General features: G+C 39.0%; 1 protein-coding gene across 2 annotated transcripts in view; it reads left to right on the forward strand.

Annotated features, from left to right (window-relative positions):
• The window catches only part of Neurl4 (neuralized E3 ubiquitin protein ligase 4), a 189,230-nt gene that overhangs the window by 25,859 nt on the left and 142,467 nt on the right, over window positions 1-20,904 (forward strand). For both annotated transcript variants that reach the window (XM_067085523.1, XM_067085524.1), the window contains exons 2-7: window positions 4,808-4,909; window positions 5,877-5,990; window positions 6,358-6,496; window positions 7,432-8,183; window positions 11,258-11,458; window positions 14,488-14,628. In XM_067085523.1, coding sequence (XP_066941624.1) covers window positions 4,808-4,909; window positions 5,877-5,990; window positions 6,358-6,496; window positions 7,432-8,183; window positions 11,258-11,458; window positions 14,488-14,628 — 1,449 coding nt within the window. The remainder of the gene's footprint in view (window positions 1-4,807; window positions 4,910-5,876; window positions 5,991-6,357; window positions 6,497-7,431; window positions 8,184-11,257; window positions 11,459-14,487; window positions 14,629-20,904) is intronic.

Consider the following 20,904-nt stretch of genomic DNA (forward strand, 5'->3'; position numbering starts at 1 on the left):
AAGCAGGGAGGTCTAGTATCCCTCCCGCTCCACCAGTTGACGATACAGGTGCACGAGTGGGCCGTGGCTCGCTCGGTAGAACTGTCAGCCAGGTACATTCCAGGCAAGAGGAATGTCGTGGCAGACAAGCTCAGCTGCCAGAATCAGATGATCGGAACCGAATGGTCCCTTCACTCAGAAGTCACGGAAAGGCTATTCAACCAGCGGGGCGTCCAGTCATTGACCTGCTTGCCACCCGTCACAACAGAAAACTCCAGGTCTTCTGCTCTGTCGTGCCGGACCCATGGGCCGCTGCGGAGGACAGGTTCCGGCACCCGTGGGACAACCTCGACGTTTACGACTTTCCTCCGTTCTGTTGATTTGCAGTGATCATCCAAGCGATGATCACGCTGAATCTCAGAATGGTTTTGGTGGCACCCGCCGTTTGGTATCCTGACCTACTAGCTGTCCTCTCCAAGGCACCGAGGGAGATCCCCCCCCCCTGGCCCAACCTGCTGTGTCAGCCCCATGTGGAGCGGTACCACCAGGCAGTGCAGTCCCTGTCTCTTCACGGCTGGAGGTTATCCACCATCTCCTGCGAGCGAGAGGCTTTTCGCATCACTTACAACGGAGATGGCTGGGTACCTCAGATGATCCTCAGCAGCGGTATACCAGGGAAAGTGGTCCGTCTTCTGTGGTTGGTGTCGTAGACGGGGTATCTCTCCGGTCGGAGTTACTGTTCAGCAGGTCACGGACTTCCTCGTCTTCCTTTGCCGAGAGAAGCTTCTCTCTGTTTCAGTTGTAAAAGGATACTGTGCCGCACTCCGCCTAGTATTGCAGCTGAAAGGAGTAGACATCTCTTCCTCCTTTGAGATTTCCCTACTGATGAGAAGCTTCGAAAGGTCTTGCCCACCCAGGGATCTCAGGCCCCCTGCGTGGGATGTGACTCTCGTTCTAAGGAGCCTGACTCGTGCACCGTGCAAGCCTTTATGAGAGTCGTCAGACAGGGATCTGACCCTCAAGACCCTCTTCTTGCTTTCCCTGACATCAGCGAAGAGAGTTGGCGAACTACACGGACTTTCCTTCGATGTTAAATACTCGAGGGGATGGGGATCGGTTACACTTGATTTCGTCCCAGATTTTGTAGCAAAGACTCAGAATCCTTCGGTCCCTGACGCACAGTTTGAGTCCTTCACAATTCCCTCCCTAGAGGACTTTGTAGGTAATGAACCAGACGAGATGCTACTGTGTCCTGTTAGAGTGTTGCGGCGCCATCTGAAGAGGGACTCGACATCTCTGGCTTTAGTGTTGACGACTCTTTGTTAGTACTGGCTCGACCAAGAAAGAAGCGTCCAAGAACACGATCTCTTTCTGGCTTTGTGAGATGATGAGCGTATTCTGCTGCTGGAGAAGACGACACCGGTACGCTTTGTCCGAGAGCTCACGAAGTCCGCAGCATTGGTCCGTCCCTTGCATTCCAGAAGAAAATGTCGGTTGTGCAGGTGCTGAAGGCAGGTGTGTGGTCCCAACAGACCACCTTCACCTCCTTCTACCTCCAGGATGTTGCTCACAAGTCCTTGGACACTTTTTCCTTGGGTCCTGTGGTGGCTGCTCAACAGGTTGTGTAGCTTACCCGGCTCCTCTAACAGACAGGTTGCATCTCGCCTAAGATGTACAGTTGTGATTGGAAAAATGAATGTTGAGTGACTGGCCTCTCTTCTTTCTCCCCAACCTGGCTCTCTTCCCACGGGCAGAGGGCGGACGTGCTGTTACATGCTGGATCTGGCGGTCGATGCAGGTAAGCACCCAACGGGAGCTCCCGTTCTATTTTCCGTTCAAGTTTATAGAAGCAACCCCATTCCTTCCCCTTGCAAGGCTGGGGAAGGGGACCATGACAATAAGAGAAACCCAATGCTTGTGATTACCTTAATGTTATCCGACTCCAAGTTCTTCCTCACCTACCTTGCATGAACTGAGGATTCCTCTTTCATGCAAAGGGACCCAGAAGTCTGACAATTGATCCCGTGTTTCTTACAACCCGATCATTTTGTCAGAGGCAATTTTCCCTTCCTTGCTCCATCGACCAGGAAGGGAAGACTCTCATAAGCATTTTGGGAGTCAGTTCACGGTCTGGGGTCTTTTTTAGGCCGTTTTGAGTTGGACGTCGATGGTCGAGAATCCTGACGTCCATTTCCAAGAATCGACCGATGCCTAGTTTCTCTCCTGATTTATTTAAGTTCATTTAGATTGATATAATTTAAAATAATATAGTTGCTTATATTATATATTATATATTATATATTATATATATCATATTATCCAGGTCGTTAGGTTAGGCTATGTTGAGACTTCACTCTGGGGTCCAGAATGTCGTGGTACAGTTCTTTTTGCATTGTACAGTTACAGTTACATGAGGAGTAGGGGTTTTATAGATGATTTTATAGACTTTTAGCCTCCCTCCAACCAGTGAATCTTCCTAATGTAAAGGACTGACGGTTTGTATATCGCGTCGGAACAAATCCCAATATTTAAAAGTAAATTTTATTTTTCCTAACTATACAAACCCAAGGTCCTTTACATTATATTTCATGCCCACCTCATGCCACCCCTCAATCTGATACCTGGGCCAAAAGGCAAATTGGAATGTTTACATCCGAACAGGCGGTACTCCCGCTTCCCGGATGGTAGTTAACCCTTTAATGCCGACTGGACGTATTTTACGTTGACAAAAATTGTCTGTCGGGTGCCAAGTGGACGCAAAATACGTTGATTACAAAAAGTTTTTTTAAATATTCGTGGAAAAATACTTACAGGCCTTGTTTGCGAAAAATTTTAAATCACGCGCCTTGAGGGATGCTGGGAGTTCACGGATCACGCTGTTGTTTTGTTTACAAGCGTGACCCAGCTGCGCATGCGCGAATTTCTTTCTTACCCCAAAAGAAAGCATCAGCTAACTCTGCTGAAAATCTCAGAAATTCTTTAGTCACTTTGTCGTAATTTTTGCACCGTTTTCTATTAGCCTTTACATAAAGTTTTATATATGAAAATGTGCGCAATTTCATGTAGAATACGACAAAAATAACTCATGGTTGTAGCTTTTATCACTTTTGACATATTTTCATATAAATCACGATAAGTGCCAAAATTTCAACCTTCGGTCAACTTTGACTCGACCGAAATGGTCGAAAAATACAATTATAAGCTAAAACTCTTACATTCTAGTAATATTCAATCATTTACCTTCATTTTGCAACAAACGAGAAGTCTCTAGCACAATATTTTGATTTATGGTGAATTTTTGAAAAAACTTTTTCCTTACTTCCTCGCGTGCTAACTGCCGAAAATCTCAGAAATTCTTTAGTCACTTTGTCGTAATTTTTGCACAGTTTTGTATTAGCCATTACATAAAGTTTTATACTGTATATGAAAATGTGCGCAGTTTCATGTAGAATACAACAGAAAATAACTCTTGGTTGTAGCTTTTATCAATTTTGACATATTTTCATATAAATCACAATAAGTGCCAAAATTTCAACCTTCGGTCAACTTTGACTTGACCGAAATGGTCGAAAAATGCAATTGTAAGCTAAAACTCTTACATTCTAGTAATATTCAATCATTTTGCAGCAAATTGGAAGTCTCTAGCACAATATTTCGATTTATGGTGAATTTTTGAAAAAACTTTTTTTTTTACGTCCGCTCGTTACGAATTCATGCATCATTTTGTGATAATATTTTCTCTGTTATATACCAAAATCATTGCAATTTAATGTACAATACAACGAAAAAATAATAACTCATTAGTTTTAACCATTTTGCTCAGCGCAATTTGTATACAATTATATATAAACAATTTTTTTTTTGCGGTCATATATTCCAATATTTATATATGATAATGATATTTTTTTTCATTTCTGATGATTGCATACTAAACTTCAGGCAATGAGAAGAAAGGAGCCAAAAGTGAACTCTTAATCTTAAAAACTAAGCGTGCTGTGATTTTTTGAAAAAAACTTTCTTTCCGCTTCAGTGCCAACTCTCAAACCCGTCGGCATATGGCAGACACTTTTGTAAATAGAGGCTCGTCGATTTAAGGGTTAACTGCCTAACCACCTAGTTCGAAAGTTCAGCGGCCGTTTCCAGCCTATGCTGAAAATAATTCCTAATGTAAAGGACCTTGGGTTTGTATAGTTAGGAATAATACAAATGACTTAAAAATTGTGATTTTCTATACTTTTTGACTTATCGTTCCCCGATTCCTGCTTCTCTCGCTCTCCCTGCAACTCCCCAGGTAGCACTACCACAATGCTAGCCTTTTTCTGGTTCAAATGCATTCCTTTATAATGTCTTTTGAGTAGTACATGTGCATTCTTCCCACCTCTTGTCAATGTGGGATTCAGCTTTGTAATTACTTGGCAAGTGTCATATATAAAAATTAAATTTTTATAATAAAATAAGGTTTTATATATACTTACCAAGTAATTACATGAACAGAGCCCGTCCGTCCTCCCCACACATGGACATAGAGCATAAACGAACTGAGTTCTTTAGCTATTTTGTACTATTCTTCCCCGAAAGTGGGCGGGGTACTTACCTGCACCAAAACTAAAGAGCGCTACCACGAATTTTCAATTCTTAAGCTGCCGTTTAAAGTAGAAACTATAGCTATGTAATTACTCGGTAAGTATATATAAAACCTTATTTTATTATAAAGATGTCACATTTATGGCTTTTTGTTCTCATCTGTTAACAAGGTAAACTGTAGTTAGTTAATGATTTAGTTTTGGTAAATAGAAACCAGTCTGATTCAAGTGGCTTTTTTTTTCAGCTTAATACTTGGAGTGGCAGCATCGAAATTGGTGTGACGGTATGCAATCCAGACGTCATCGACATCCCCATCACAGCTACAGATCTAAGGGGTGGAACATGGGTATGTTGTTTTGTGAGGAGTGTGTTTAGCTAATTTTTTCTACAACACTCTCTTTGTAAAATTTTGTATGTAGTTATACTCACAAACATCTTTTTAGTTGACATTATTCCCATCATATCAAGATCTTCACTTATGACCTTTCTTCGTACTCTGAAACTTCCGTATCTATTACAGTACAATGTTTTTTTGTCCATACCATGAATATCTTTATTTATGGGTGCATACTTCTGACCATGAATTGAGTATGACTACAGTATAGCCATAAGTTTCCAAGATTTCTCAAATCTTGGATATGCAAACACTTACATCCACCTTGTTAAATTTCAGTGAGACTCAGGGGTGTTCAGTAAGTCAGTGTGTAAATTAAAAGTGCATCAAAAGCACCAAGCTTTTACAAAAGCCTGGCTGCAAACGCAAAAGATCTTCCTTTTCATTGCAGATTTAATGATGCTTAACCCATCAAGCTGCAACATGTAATTGTTGAAAATGATCTTAAGTAGGGTATATAAAAAAAACAGGTTGCTGTAATGGAACTCTTCATGGATGTCACAAACTGGATTACTCTATAGTTTCATAAATGTGTCATATAATGGCAGTTTGTGGGATACATTAATTTTCAGTGACTATTGAGTAGTGAGAAGATGGAACTGTTCTTGAATGGGACTGGTTAAACTTGAGTTGAAAAAAGAACTCTATCACCTGCAGATTATGCATCAGTATGAAATATGCTGAAGACCCAGTACTATTAACATAAATGAAAGATTCTGTAAAACTAGCACTTCATGCTTTGTAGGAACACAGCCCATACTATTATGTCAGTGTTAATTAACACTATGGTACAGAAACTTGAAGATATCAAGCTCAAAGCAGTTTTTTTTATTGTGCTGTTTTACCTATTTGATAAACACTTCTACACAGTCATTTGAATGAGGAAATGGTGGTAGTATATAACAGATTGACTTTTCAGATTATGCTAGGGCAAGGAGTTTTGCGTGATGGACGCTCCTTGCACGAGGCATATGGATGCGACCTCGACAAACTTGTAGAAGGAGATAGAGTTGGTGTAATGAGGACATCACAGGTATGGCTGGCATTTTTTCAAGTTATTTATGAAGCACTTGGTACTAGGAGACCTCCTGTACTATTTAGTTGCATATTTAACTAATTAGATATATTTATGCATTGCTTTGAACCTTTTAGTAAGACAGAAAACAGTGGTCATGGGTTTTTGATATATTGTACATGGTGATTGATATACAGTGTTTTGTGGCAGGGCAGATTTTTAATACTTTTATTTAAAAATACACAAATGACAGGAGATTTTATGCTTGAGTTTTCATAAGGTTGATTTATTATATTCTTTAAAACATCCCTAATTAAAGATCAGTAAGCTTGTTTTTAGTTCTTGTAAACTGTTAGAATTTTCATCATGGCTACTCACATTATAGGGTGATCTCAAGTTTTACGTCAATGGAGAATGCCAGGGTGTTGCTGCAGGCAACTTACCCCAGATCTTGTATGCTGTGGTAGATATGTATGGAAAGTGTGCACAAGTGACACTCACAGCACCATCAACTCCAGATTCGAGTGAGTACAGTACTTATTTCTTAGAGTTGTGTAGTAATCCACAGAATTTTAATAACACTTCATTATAGAATTTGAATACAGAATGTCTCCAAATCACAACCTATTCTACTAAAGCCATCTGGTTCTACAACCTAAATGACCAAGAACTAGAGAGAGATAATTAAAATGTCCATGATAAGTTACATTCTTAGAGATAACTGATAATCATTAATTAAAATGTGAGCATATTTGTGTTGTACAAGTCAAGAAAAACCACTAACTTAAGCAAACCTCCACAAAGTATCCCATCATGAGAAGATAGAGGGTAAATTTTAAGAAAAAAAAAAAATCATAGAATACAGTTAGTGCTACTAGATCGTAAAGTATTTCCTTGTTTGCTTTTATGAAAATGTTTTTGTGTTTTAAGGATTTTGTTTTTGGAAATATTGTTATGAAGTTTATGCTGGAATTTTGTAATATTATAATAAATGGAAATCCTTGTAGGGGTAATGCTTAAGGTATGGTTTGTATGGCATATCTTGGCCAGTCTTCATCATCAGCATTATTAATGTTTTTAGTGTTTCCTTTGTCTGGTTTCGACATGAAAAGAGTTCTCACCATTGTCATCTGTCTTGGGTATTTATGTGTGAATTCCTGTATGGTCAAGTTCTTTACCTAAGCCCTTTCCCCATGATTCTCTTTGTCTTTGTAGTGATCCTAATCCTGTTTCTTCCATATCAGGTGTTTGAACTAATTGCTTATCACTCATTATCAAATTGTCCAAACCATCTCAATTTTTGAGATTTTAATTAGGTTAGTACTAAAAGGTCTGTGCAGTGCCCCTTTTTTCTTTGTTATTTGTTAATTGTTCGTTGCTAAACTGTTAATTTTCTTTATTATTATTTGTTCATTTTCTTTTCACACATAGTAGACAAAGACGACATTCCTTTTTCCAGATACTCTTGATGAAGATTCCATCAGCGAAGTGTCATCGATGAGGGATTCCAATATCTTAGATTCTCAGGCAGACCACATCTCTTCTAGTTTACCAAACCTCAACAATCTCTCATCGACCACAGACCATGCAACAGCAGCAGCTGCCCCTCTTGTCACGTGTAGTGCATTGAACAATCATGTGGCCAACATAAGTATTGCCAACAGTTTGATGTCCAATAGCGACAGCAATGTTTTGCATGATGAAAGAGATGGAAGGGAAAGTAGTTGTGATGTCAGTGAATCGAACAATAATCCTTCTCCAACAAGAACTTCTGATGCTGTGAATACAGCTGTGCCGGCTCTACCGAATAACTGTTGTAGCAACAATACGCAATCGTTAATTAATAATTGTAATAATATTCCCTCTAGTAATGGTTCTCTCTCGGGTTATACGTGTGGGGGTGCTGTTGGTGGTAGTGGTGGCAATAACACGATTAGTAACACTGGCCCCAGCAACAACAATAGCGGAGGGGCAAGTGCTGGAAATGGAATTGGGGGAAACAATCAAAACCTCAACAACAATCCAAGTAACTCGGACAACATGACAAATTATTCTTCTGCACAAGATCGCCTCAGGTTTCATGATAAGTGCGGCACTCTCGTGAAGCTCTCTAATAGCTCGAGAACTGCAGAAAGACGGCGACCTCTGGACGAATTCAACAATGGTGTGGTCATGAGTTGTAGGGCTTTGAGAGAAAATGAACTGTTTGAGGTATGTCAAGCACTTTGTTATCATATGATAATTTTGTTGTCATCTTGATAGAGATGCTGTGGTAACTAAAGTGGTGATCAGTGATATTTAGTCAGTATTATTTAGAAGAAAAAGTAAAGTATACAGTATTTAAATATTTAGAATGAGAAATGTGTGGACATCTAAAGCACCTGAGTATTGTGTAAGTCAGACTAAGACTCTTGCCTTCTTTGTAAGTGTAAGTATGTAGAGACACATTTTTGCCTTTTTTATGAAATAAAAAAAATATTGTAAGAGTAGGGTAAGGGGCCCAAATTGAGATGCATTTCCCCTGGATTTTTTCCTTTCATCGCTTATAGCTCTTTTGATTTTCCATCGTTTTTCAAGTTCTGTATCTTGACTTATTTACAGTAAACCCCCGTATTTGTAGGGGAAACCCCTCTTAAAACACTTAGAACTGCCTATTTTGATAGTTTAAACATAAAAAAAAAACTCTAAAAATGGTTATACAGTACCTGAGTATTTTAATAGTTTTATCATAAAAAGTGCAATTAGTCATGAAAATGATATGAAAATACAGTAGATTGTGAATATTTCTCAGTGAAAAGTACCGTGAATGGGCGAATTTTCCATGAATAATGTGTATAAACACTCCACAGAGAAATCCACAAATGGGTGAGTCCGCGAATAGTGAGACTGCGAATGCGGGGGGTTTACACTATAAATGATTGTATTTCATATGTTTCAATCAGAAGTGGATTATCGTTAATAGTCTTTGAGTTGTTAAGCGATAAATTCGGTGCATCTGCATTATATACATGGCCTCGGAGACGCACCTGGCCTAGTGGAAACACAAAATTTTCAACTTCTTGTAGATTGCTCCTGTATCAAAGAAGGAAAATATTAAGCACATAGAATGAAAGTTTAACTTTTCATAAGTAAATTAAGTACAAAAAATACTACTAAATACAAAAATAGACAACATATTAATATGGTCATTGACCTAATGGAAAAATATGAATACTTTCGTACATTACTTATTAGAAATAGGTACAGGCAGTCCCCGGGTTACGACGGGTCCTCCTTATGATGTTCCGAGGTTACAACGCTTTTCAAATATATTCATCAGAAATTATTTCCTGGTTTATGATGCGTGTTCCTGGGTTACGATGCCGATCTGACAGAAGAAATATGGCTACAAAACAGTAAAATAATAAAAATTTCCAGGTTTTTTGATGGAAAACTCAATAAAAATGCAGTTTATATCATTTTCAATACACCCAAAGCATTAAAAGTAAGGATTTCTTAGGATTTTTGACGATTTTCTATGATTTTTTGGCTTATGAAGATTTTCGGCTTAATATGCGGCGTAGGAATGGAACCCCTGTCGTAAACTGGGGACTGATGACTTTAACTATCTAAAACAAAAGAATTTATATTTAAAAAACATTAGATTTATAGAATTAATACTGAATAGACCCAGCGTGGCTACTTTCCTGAGCTTATGTGAGCAATAGAAAAAATGACTATTTTATGAACTTAAATTTGTGCAATGTAAATGACTAAATTTAGAGGCAAATATTTATGCAGATTAACTAATACTAAATAGTATACAGGAATTACTGATTTAGGACAGACAGTATTGCAGATTTAACACTAGTGTTACATTTAAATTAAAATTTTCATAATATATTGTTTATATATTTTGTTTATACTTAGTGTGTATTGAAACATTTCAGCATGTTTTTCTATGTCTCCCTAATGGTATATTCACTTACTCTTGCTACATAGCCTTATTGACTTGTTTTAGTGTGTAATAAGTCTTGGAGCCTCTCTCCTTATATATCATTTTACCCATTTTCTGTTTTGCCTTTTCTTATATACACAAATCCAACACCTTTCTTCTGGGTGTTTGTTTTGTGTATTCTGTTTTCTTTATACTATCAGGTAACTGGAGAGAGAGTTGGAGGGATGATTCCAGATCTCCCCCTCCAACTGTTCTATTTTTAGACATCTTCTCAACCTTGTTTTTAAGAACTTCCCTCTTCGATGTTCTGTATCTCCTTGTTCTGAATGCCTTTTCTGAACAATGCTATTTCGACTGCAGGCTTGTGATTTAGGCATGATTTGAATTTATCATTCGGTTTATATTAAAGCTGTTTGTTATAATATGTATTTATAGTCTGTAAAGAAAATTAGATATGAAAAATTCATTTCCAAAGAGGGCCCCCATGGTGACACAGAGTACATGACCCAGTGGAGATGTGCTTGGAGATGCGCTTCTCCACTCGGCTTGCGCACTGTATCTGCATTGCGCCCTGGGTTTGAGGGTTAATTGCTCTTCTAGGGAAAGCATTTCTGAGCTCGAGTTCGTATGGGTAACAGGTCTGATATTATTCTTCCTTTTGGTTTTGATTAGCCCTTTCTACTGCGTCTTTAAAAATTTGCTTCTCCAATAGGCCACCCCAGTTTTGCTGGCTGTAAGGAGACACACTTCATTTCCCCTCAACTGCTGCCAGCCTAATCACTCAATTGTCTTAATACTCTCTGGACATAATTTCTAACCACCTAACATCACCCTGAAATAAAAAAAAATATACGGAAATTACCACACTTGGTGTCAACTCAAATGAACATAAAAATTAACATCCTTAAATATAGGTAAGAAAAATATCAAAAAAGAGCAAAATGGTACATTTCTGTTTGTCAACAAAAAAGTTATGGCTGTATCATTTTCATATTTTCAGTGTAAATAGAACATGATTTGTGCTTTATTTTCGGACATAGAACATATGCCAAGGATTCTTAATTTCAAAATTATGGTTAAAAAAAAATGCATCTCCAGTGGGCCACTCATCCCCATTGGGCTCCTTACCCTAGATATGTGAAATTGATGAATGTTACCAATGATTGTTTTAGAATTTGCCATACTCTCTCTGGTTTAATCATTCTAGGATGCTAAAATGCTGAATTATGTCTAATATATATGTAATGTATATCCTTGTTTACTAAAAACACAAACATAGCTTCACTGTACAACAAGTGCATTTGTTTAACTTTCATTTGCAGGAATGTAACTGGATTATCATTTTCAGATTCGCATTGATCGTCTGGTTGATAAATGGTCGGGTAGTATAGAAGTGGGTATCACAACCCACAATCCTGGCATGTTGGACTTCCCAGCCACCATGACCAACATGAGGTCTGGCACCACAATGATGAGTGGCACTGGTATCCTCACCAATGGGAAGGGAATACACCGGGAATATGGACAGTTCAACTTGGATGAACTAAAGGTTTGTAAGTTGTTTGTTTTTAGGGACTTTTCTTCTTGTAAGAATGTGTAGGTCTATGAATTTGTTGTTAGGGGCTGTTGTGTCCTCTAAGAATCTGTTTATCTATGACTTTTTTCAGGGATTGTTTTCATATGAGAATCTCTCTTTGGTTAGAGCTGTTCAGTGGATCACAGACTACCTCATCTACCTTCATCTGTTTGTTTGATTTTTTTGCATCTTTGCATCTGCTGTTCAATGTATCATTTCCTGGGAGGGTCACTGTAACGCAAGGAATAGAGGAGGATCTGTGCTGGTGGAACAACGCAAGCAGACTTTCGGAGGAAAAGTCTCTTTCGGTAGTGAACCCCGACCTAGATTACTACTCTGACATGTGGGACATAGGTTGGGGAGCTCTCCTGGAGGGAAAAGAAATTTCGGGAGTTTGGTCCCAACAAGAGAAGGCTCTGCATATAAACATCAAAGAACAGAAAGCCATCCATTTGGAACTGCAACATTTCACAAGGGAAGTACACGACAAAGTAATTACAGGCAGTCCCTGGTTATCGGCAGGGTTCCGTTTCTGAGGGTGTGATGATAACCGAAAAATCGGCGATTTTCGGTGCTTTTTCGGCAATTTTCGCCGCTGAAAATTGCCGATTTTCGTTGCTAGACAAGCCCCATAAAACTGGATCACTGTTAACCGAGCCCCGCCGTTAACCGGGGACTGCCTGTTTGGTGCATGACGACAACACAACAACCTTAACTTATGTAAGACTCCAAGGGGGGACTCACTCATTCTCCCTTTCGAGGCTGCCAGGAGTCTCCTTCTTTGGGCAGAACCGAACCCAGCTGTTGACTCGGTTCATTCAGGGGAAGTGTAACGTATTGGCAGACGAACTCAGTCGTCACAAACAAATTCTTATGATAGAGTGGACCCTGGTCCGTCGAGTATGCCCAGACCTGTGGAAGTTGTGGGGAGAAGCGATGGTGGATTTGTTCACGACACCGAAAAACCATTGTCTACCCCTGTTCTGCTCACCGTTTCCGGACCCACAAGCTTGGGCGACAGATGCGATGATACAAAGTTGGTCAGGACTGGATGTGTATGCCTTCTCTCCATTCGGTATGGTGAGGGAGGTTCTGAAGAAGTTGCAATCTCATCAAATCACCAGGATGACTTAAATAGCTTCCTTCTGGCCAAGGAAAGAGTGGTTCTTGGAGCTTCTTGAACTACTACTGTAGTAGACTTCCCATGCCTTCTTCCAACAATCCCAAGTCTACTCAGACAACCCCATTACAGGAAATTAAGTCTTTCGACACATCCAAGGTGTGCCCTTAGTCATAGATATAGTCCTCAAGTGGCTGTCTGACTCAAGATTTGAACCCATGAGATCATCATCGTTGATTGATCTGACTAAGAAGATTATTTTTGTGGTTGCGCTAGCCACTGTGAGAAGAGTGAGCAAACTGCATGCAACTGACAGAGGGATAGGTTTTTCTCAAGGTGACAAGGTCTGTCCCTTTACCCTTGGCTTCTTGGCACAAAACGAGAATCCTTCACAGCCATGGCCTCGTTCCTGGGTCCAGAGGAAGAGGAGAGAAGTCTGTGCCCAGTAAGAGCACTTAGACATTACATCAAGAGTAGAGGCCCAGCAAGAAATCTTTGGTGTTCGGTAAAGAACCCGGCTAGACCTAAGTCTAAAAACGCTCAATCTTTTTTTGTTAGAAACCTGATCCTCGAAGCACACACTCAAATTGGAGAGAACATTCTGCCTGGACTTAATGTTAGAGTGCACGACATGTGAGCAACGGCTACATCAGTTATTTTTAAGCATAATCTCTCTCACTTTGATCTTACAGACTACATTCTGGGAATGTAGATCTGTTTTTGCTGTGCATTATTTGCGAGATGTGGAGACAACATACGAAGATTGCAGTACCCTTGGACTGTTGTCTGTGGCTGGCGTAGTGTTCAGGAAGAGAACGTAGGAAGCAACACTTCCTACTTTTTTCTTCACCATGTCAGGTGTTGAGTTCTTTGGGAGCCTGGAGGGTACACGGTACCTAGAGTGCCCACCAGTTTTTTCTGTGTAGGGTGGTGGTTAATTATTTATGTGTGTTTTTTATGTTTGGTGTAGGTGACTATTTCTCTGGTTTTGTTGTTATTGTACTGCACCCTGGGCAGGGGCATTTTATTGTTGACTTTGTTAATGATCGGAGATTCTTTCGTTGCAAAGTTTACTTCATACTTCGTTAGCAGTCGGAGTACTCCTCCGCTATGAAATTGCTCACTTCAGTAGAGGCAACCCTGGCTATGCTGCCATGCCACTACTCGGTTGAGATGAGCGCCAACCAGAGGCAGTACCTACCTGCGCAGCTCTCTCACCAGGTAAGAAACAACAAGCATTTTTTCAATGCTAAGCCTTTTTGATTCTGTTCCCATTTCATTATCATTTTTGATGTTAGAGTTCAAGATATCCATGAATCCCACCTCCTTCAATGTGGATTCAGCTAAGTAATTACTGGGTAAGTTACATATATAAAAATAACATTTTTATAATAAAGTTTTATATATACTTACCTAGTAATTTCAAATGGAGCCCACGCTCCTCCCCTCACATGGACCTTAGAGCATAAACAGAAGTGAAGCTCTTGGCTCAGTGTTTCTCTCTTTCACCCCGAAATTGGGCGTGGTTGGTTACCTACATAAACAAAAAACTATCGCTACCGTGAATTTCAAAATTGGAGCTGCCCTCGAGTTAGAAACTCTTAGCTAAGTAATTACGGGGTAAGTATATATAAAACTTTATTTTATTATAAAAATGTCATTTCTGTTTAAGCATTCCAGCTCCCCTTAAATTAAAATCCAGCTTCTAATGTTTGTAAGATTTGACCTGCTTATTTTATGTTGAACAGTATACTGCATCTGCATAGAAGAAATGTGTAAACAGACTTACCTTTGAGAAGATAATTTAGAGGGTTATTATTATTTAGAACATTTACAGGCAATCCTTAACAAGTGATAAAAGTTGATTTCTTTTTTTCATTAGGAAGGTGATCGTATTGGAATGATGATCAAGACAGGTGGAGAGTTGCATTATTACATAAATGGGTTGGACCAAGGAATTGCAGCTACAAGTGTCTTATCTCCTGTGTGGGCAGTTGTAGACCTTTATGGCATGACTGTAAAGGTAGGTTTGAATGTCCATGATTATTGTGTTATATTTAGACATTGTTTTATTAACTTTTCCATAAAGAATTTGTTTTATTAACTTTTCCATAAAGAATTATCTATATTAACCCTTAACGCCTACTGACGTATCATACGTCGACTAAAATTGTCTGTTGGGTGCCAAGTGGAACCGTCACGTCGACTACAAAAATTTCAACCTTTGGTCAACTTTGACTCGACCTAAATGGTAAAAAAACGCAATTGTAAGCTAAAACTCTTACATTCTAGTAATATTCAATCATGTACCTTCATTTTGCAACAAATTGGAAGTCTCTAGCACAATATTTCGATTTATGGTGAATTTTTGAAAAAAACTTTTCCCTTACGCCTGCGCGGTAACTCGGCCGAAAATTTCAGAAATTCTTTTGTCATTTTGTCGTAATTTTTGCACTGTTTTATATTAGCCGTTACATAAAGTTTTATATATGAAAATGTGCACAATTTCATGTAAAATACAGCAAAATACAACCCATGGTTGCAGCTTTTATCAGTTTGGAAATATTTTCATATAAACCACGATAACTGCTAAAATTTCAATCTTCGGTCTACTTTGACTCGACCGAAATGGTAAAAACGCAATTGTAAGCTAAAACTCTTACATTCTAGTAATATTCAATCATTTACCTTCATTTTGCAACCAATTGGAAGTCTCTAGCACAATATTTCGATTTATGGTGAATTTTTGAAAAAACTTTTTCCTTACATCCGCGCCAGAAATTCTTTCGTCACATTGTCGTAATGTTTGCACCGTTTTATATTAGTCATTACATAAAGTTTTATATATATATGGAAATGTGCGCAATTTCATGTAGAATACAACAGAAAATAACTCATGGTTGTAGCTTTTATCAGTTTTGAAATATTTTCATATAAATCACGATAACTGCCAAAAATTTCAACCTTTGGTCAACTTTAACTCGACCGAAATGGTAAAAAAACGCAATTGTAAGCTAAAACTCTTACATTCTAGTAATATTCAATCATTTACCTTCATTTTGCAATAAATTGGAAGTCTCTAGCACAGTCTTTCGATTTATGGTGAATTCTTTCGTCACATTGTTGTAATATTTGCACCGTTTTATATTAGTCGTTACATAAAGTTTTATATATGAAAATGTGCACAATTTCATGTACAATACAACAGAAAATAACTCATGGTTATAGCTTTTATCGGTTTTGAAATATATTCATATAAGTTACGATAAATAGAAAAAATTCGACTTTCGGTCAACTTTAACTCGACCGAAATGGTCGAAAACTGCAATTGTAAGCTAAAACACTTACAGTTTAGTAATATTCAATCAATTAGCTTCATTTTTCAACAAACGGGAAGTCTCTAGCACAATATTTCGATTTATGGTGAATTTTTGAAAAAACATTTTTTTACATCCGTGCATTATTTAATTCATGCATCATTTGTGATAATATTTTCTCTGTGTTGCTTTGATCGTTTTACAATTTGTTATATACCAAAATCATCGCATTTAGTGTACAATACAAAGAAAAACAAAATAACCCGTTAGCTTCAACCGTTTTGCTCACAGCGCGATTTGTATAAAATTATATATGAAAAATTTTTTTTGCGGTCATATATTTCAATATTTATATATGATAATGATATTTTTTTTCATTTCTGATGGTTGCATACTAAACTTCAGGCAATGACAAAAAAGGAGTCATAAATGAACTCTTAATCTTAAAAACTAAGCGTGCTGTGATTTTTTGAAAAAAAAATTTTTTCCGCTTCGGCGCTAGCTCCCAAACTCCGCCGGCATACGGGAGACGTTTCTGTAAATAGAGGCTCGACGTTTAAGGGTTAAGTGAAGCGCACTCTTCGATTTTTGATGAATATTGTTGAAATTTAAAAAAAATGGTTAAATGGCCGTAAGACATGAGCAACAACTTCGTTATCACGTGACCAAAGCATTTTTTCGAAATATTAAAATTGATGGGGTTTTGGGCCTCCACCCCCCACACGGTGAGGTAGGGCTGACGTTTGGCACCTAATGATTATTGTAATTTTTTCCTTTATTCGCCTAATTTATTAATTAATTTGATTTTTATATCACCTTATCTCCTACGTCTGGCAACAACAATGGCTTGTTCCTTGGTGAATGCGTGGTCTAAGAGACAGTTGCCCCCAAATGTTGAGAGTGTGTGGTGGGACACTTTTTACTCTGAGCAATTTTTTCACTATTTGCTGTGTTTTTTGCATTTTTTTTTTTTTTACATCCAGTAACTCTAAATACAATCTATATACTTTCACCTTCAAAAATACACTCACAGTTGATGAAATGAATAAAGGATGATGAAATGGGAGTATATGATGACAAGTTCATTATATCTAGATCTCAGTTAGATAAAATAGTGTCGGGTATTAGATGCAAGGTAGGAAATTGCAGGGGTAAAGTTCAGGTCGAAGTCTCTGCCAATAGATGGGATACTGATATTTTAATGAAGTGCCAATCGTGTAGGTTTACAGTTAGTGCCCCAGCAAAGTTTAATTAGCAATGGAAAATCTCAGCACCATCAATTGAGTGAGATAAATATTAAGGAAATTGAACACAACTTCAGCTATGAGAAATTCAACTTACTAATACATCTGTTTGGCACAAGTGAAAGTATAGAAGTAGTTCTTCATTCGAGAGGCAAAAAGGCTTGAAAATCAAACTCCAAAGACCAGAAACACCAAACAAGTGAAAAAAAGACTTAAAATGAATCAAGAATATCAGCCTGGTAGACACTAAACTTTTAGTTTCTTAGTTTCAAACTAGGCAACAATGAGTCAGGTGGTACTTGATGATACCCTCCTGAGTTTAATAATACCCTTTTATAAAGTGTTGGGGGGGGGGGGTGACTTGGAGCCAGAAATCAACCAAAATAATGCTCTAAGATAAGTTTTTTCTACAAGTGCCAAAAAAAAAACACTTGTTGACCTTTACGGTAGTTTTTCTCAGTTTTCACTTTTTTGCACTTCAAATGCTAACTACTTTTTTTATTTTTAGGCCAGTTTTAAAGTTAAATATACCAATGGAAAGAGGAAAGAAAGACGAATATTTTTTGGGGGCTAGATTTTTTCTTTTGGTGACGAGGAACTTGTGATAATCAAACTATACAAATTGGGGGGAAAATCCCCCCCTCGCCCCATCCAAAAAAAAGGAAAAATAGAAAAACTCCTCCCATGATTTTTTTCCTACTATGATATACTTTCTGTGTATGAAGCCGCATTGCAATAGCTCTAAAAATGAAGGAGGAGAAACTTTTTAATTTTTTTTTTTTTTATTTTTTAATAAAATCCAAAATAATCATCCGATCACTCTCAAATTTTTTCTGGAACATCACCTTATATATATGTATAACATATAAAAATTTCATAAAAATCGGAGCATTATTTCTACATAAGCTTGCGCTCCCCTTAAGTTTTGTGATCACTGTGATTGTCAAGTTGATAATATATTTTGGTGAAAATTCAGTTATTGGGGTTCCTATCTTCCAAATGTTATATTGTGGTTCCTATCTTCCAAATGTTGTTCTCTTTATGAAATATTGATAAAAGCATTTGAAAGAAGATGGGTGCTTGACATGATAAGAGATTAGATTAGAATTTTGATACTTAATCTGTGGTGAGATTGTTTGAACTAGCGACAGATTTTGCTGGTCACGCGTATGGGTAGCTTTGTATGAAGAGGAGCATTGCAAATATGTAAAAAGACCTCAGTGCACCTAGTTGTGAGAAATATTTTATGAGTAACTTAACAGTGATGGTACTTTTTGTTTTATCTGAATGTTTGATCACTATTTCAACAGTGTGTGCTGTTGACTCCCATCAGGTAATGTTGATTAGTTTCGGCCTTTGGAAGTATCTATGCAGTATAGTTTTTGAAGAGATTTCGTTTCTTCCCCTCAATTCTTCTTTCTTTTTATTTGGATATATTTTATTTCATAAGAGCTTTCTGTATCCTATTGCTGAGTCCTTATACATCACTCTACTGTGGGTTAAATCTTGATGCCCTGTATATGTAGTGGTTCATTATAATGCCTTGCAAACACTGTAAAAGCTTTAATCTCTTAAATTCCGACACGTCTGAGATATATTTTTCAAACTTTGTTTTGGGCAGCTGATATAACTGGTGGGAGACCCACTGGCATCGGTGAGGGAGTGGAAGGAGACTAGCCCAGTAAACAGCTCCAGTTTCAATCTCGGGCGTGTTGTGAACGCATCTCGCGCATCCGTTCGATTCAAACTGTTTGGATTCACTCCAGCTCTCGATGCGCTTCTTTCTGGCATCTCTTTTTGGTGAAGTACTCAGTGTCTTGCTTGTTAACCTAGCTAGCTTAGCTCCGTGAAATAGGTAGCTATGTCGGATTCCAGCTTCTCTGGATCTAGAGTTTGCGCATGGAATTTGTGCTCTTTTAAACTTGTTAAACTTAAGTACGACCGTCACCCTTTGTGTACGGCATGTAGGGGTCAGGAGTGTTCCCAGGAGAACACATGCAATGAGTGTATTGAATGGGGTCAGGAGTTTTAGCTGCATTACAAATCCCATCAGGTAAAGCTGGTTAAGGATACGGATAGGAAGGCTTTTAAGCGTAAGGAAGCTAGGCTAACTTTTTCGCGGGTGGCATCAGCGTCATCCCCTTTACCGGCTGTTCCTTCCTCCCCCTCCTCCCTCCTCTACCGCTGCTCTTTCCCCTCCTCCTATCCCCCCCTCTTCTTCACCAGCTTCCCAGTATGTTTTCCCTAAAGCCAAGCCTAGCCTTGAGGTTGATAAATCAGAATTTGATCTCTTGAGAACTCAAATGGAAGCGCAAATGAACGTTTTCATGGATTCTGTCTTAAGCTTAGTGTGTTCGCACCATAGTCCGGGCATTAGTGTTGGCGATGACGTCAATGTTGGTGATAACAGTGGTGTTGTTCTTGATCGTGTTTCAGGCGAGTCTCTTCGTTTTTCTGACTCTTGAGCAAGGCAGCTGTCCTTTAAGCCTTCTGAAGGACTAAAAGACAGTCGGCGCTGGCAAGGTCAGATATTCTTGCCCCACGAGCAGGCTCGTCCTCTAAGGCACTGAAAAGCCTTAGTCCTAATGTCGAAAGACGTAAGCTTGACTCCTCATCGAAGAGTCGTAGACGCGCTAGTTCGTGTAGTGTTTCTCCATTGACTCGTCGCTCTTCTCGACATCGTCGACGTCACAGGATCGTGTCCCCAGAATCTTCAGAGCCTCCCCCTCCTCGTCATCGCAAATGGGATCATGCCTCTCGACCCTTAAAGAGGCAATCTTCTGATAATTCCTGCCCTAGGGACCCTAAACTCTGTAGAAAAGGACACTAGCCCTACATACAAATTTACTCAGCATGGGATTCTGATCAAGAAGATGCATTTCAGATGCTCACCCAAGTCACCTAAGTCATTCAAGATGCCCTAGCCTCCAGGATCTGCCTCAAAGTTTCGTGCCTCTTCCTCCTCCTGCACAGAAGGAAGTGTCTGCTCCTTTGGCTTCATCCTCACCTTTCCAGGAATCTAGTCTGCTGGAAGGGAAGCTAGAAAAGGTAGTCCGCAAAGTGCTTTGTATTCCTGGAGACCAAGAAGTTGTTCTTCCTCAACTCCTGGACGATCTTGGCACGGAACCGATTCTTTCTGGTGAAGAGGAAGGTCCCGTTGACTCAGTGCCTTCTTCTCATTACGCTTCTCTGCTCAGCTTTCTGCTGCAGTCGTACCCTCAACATTTTCAGCCGACAGCCCCCTCTTCCCCGAATTCCACGTTGCTACTGGGAAAGCAGTGTTCTAACACTTCCCTTCCCAAGTTGGTACTCTCCACTGCCTCCAAGAAAGCCTTGAAGGAGGTAGAGGCTTGGTTGGAAGCTAAGAGATCCTCTGGTAAAGCGTCTTTTGCGTACCCTCCTTCAAAGCTGTTGAAAAGGAGGCAAAATTATTACAGCACAGGAACTTCTCCTTCACTAGGCTCTGCAATCTCAGCACAAGGGGACTTTGGCTCCCTTGTGGACCCTTCAAGACGCATTTCCTTTGAAGCTGCCAAGACTTTCTTTTCTGCCCTGGATGTAGAACACCTTTCCAAAAACCTCTACAAGCTCCTAGAGATTGTCAGTTTTCTCAATTGGTCAATGGGAGCTATTTTTAAACAAGTTGAGGAGGCTAATGTTGCAGAAGACGTCTTGGAGAGAATCACGGGATCCCTTACCTGCACCGACATTGCTATCCATGATGCGGCAGGCGAACTT

This window comes from Macrobrachium rosenbergii, chromosome 42 (assembly GCF_040412425.1).
Source record: "Macrobrachium rosenbergii isolate ZJJX-2024 chromosome 42, ASM4041242v1, whole genome shotgun sequence".
NCBI classification, from domain to species: Eukaryota; Metazoa; Arthropoda; class Malacostraca; order Decapoda; family Palaemonidae; genus Macrobrachium; species Macrobrachium rosenbergii.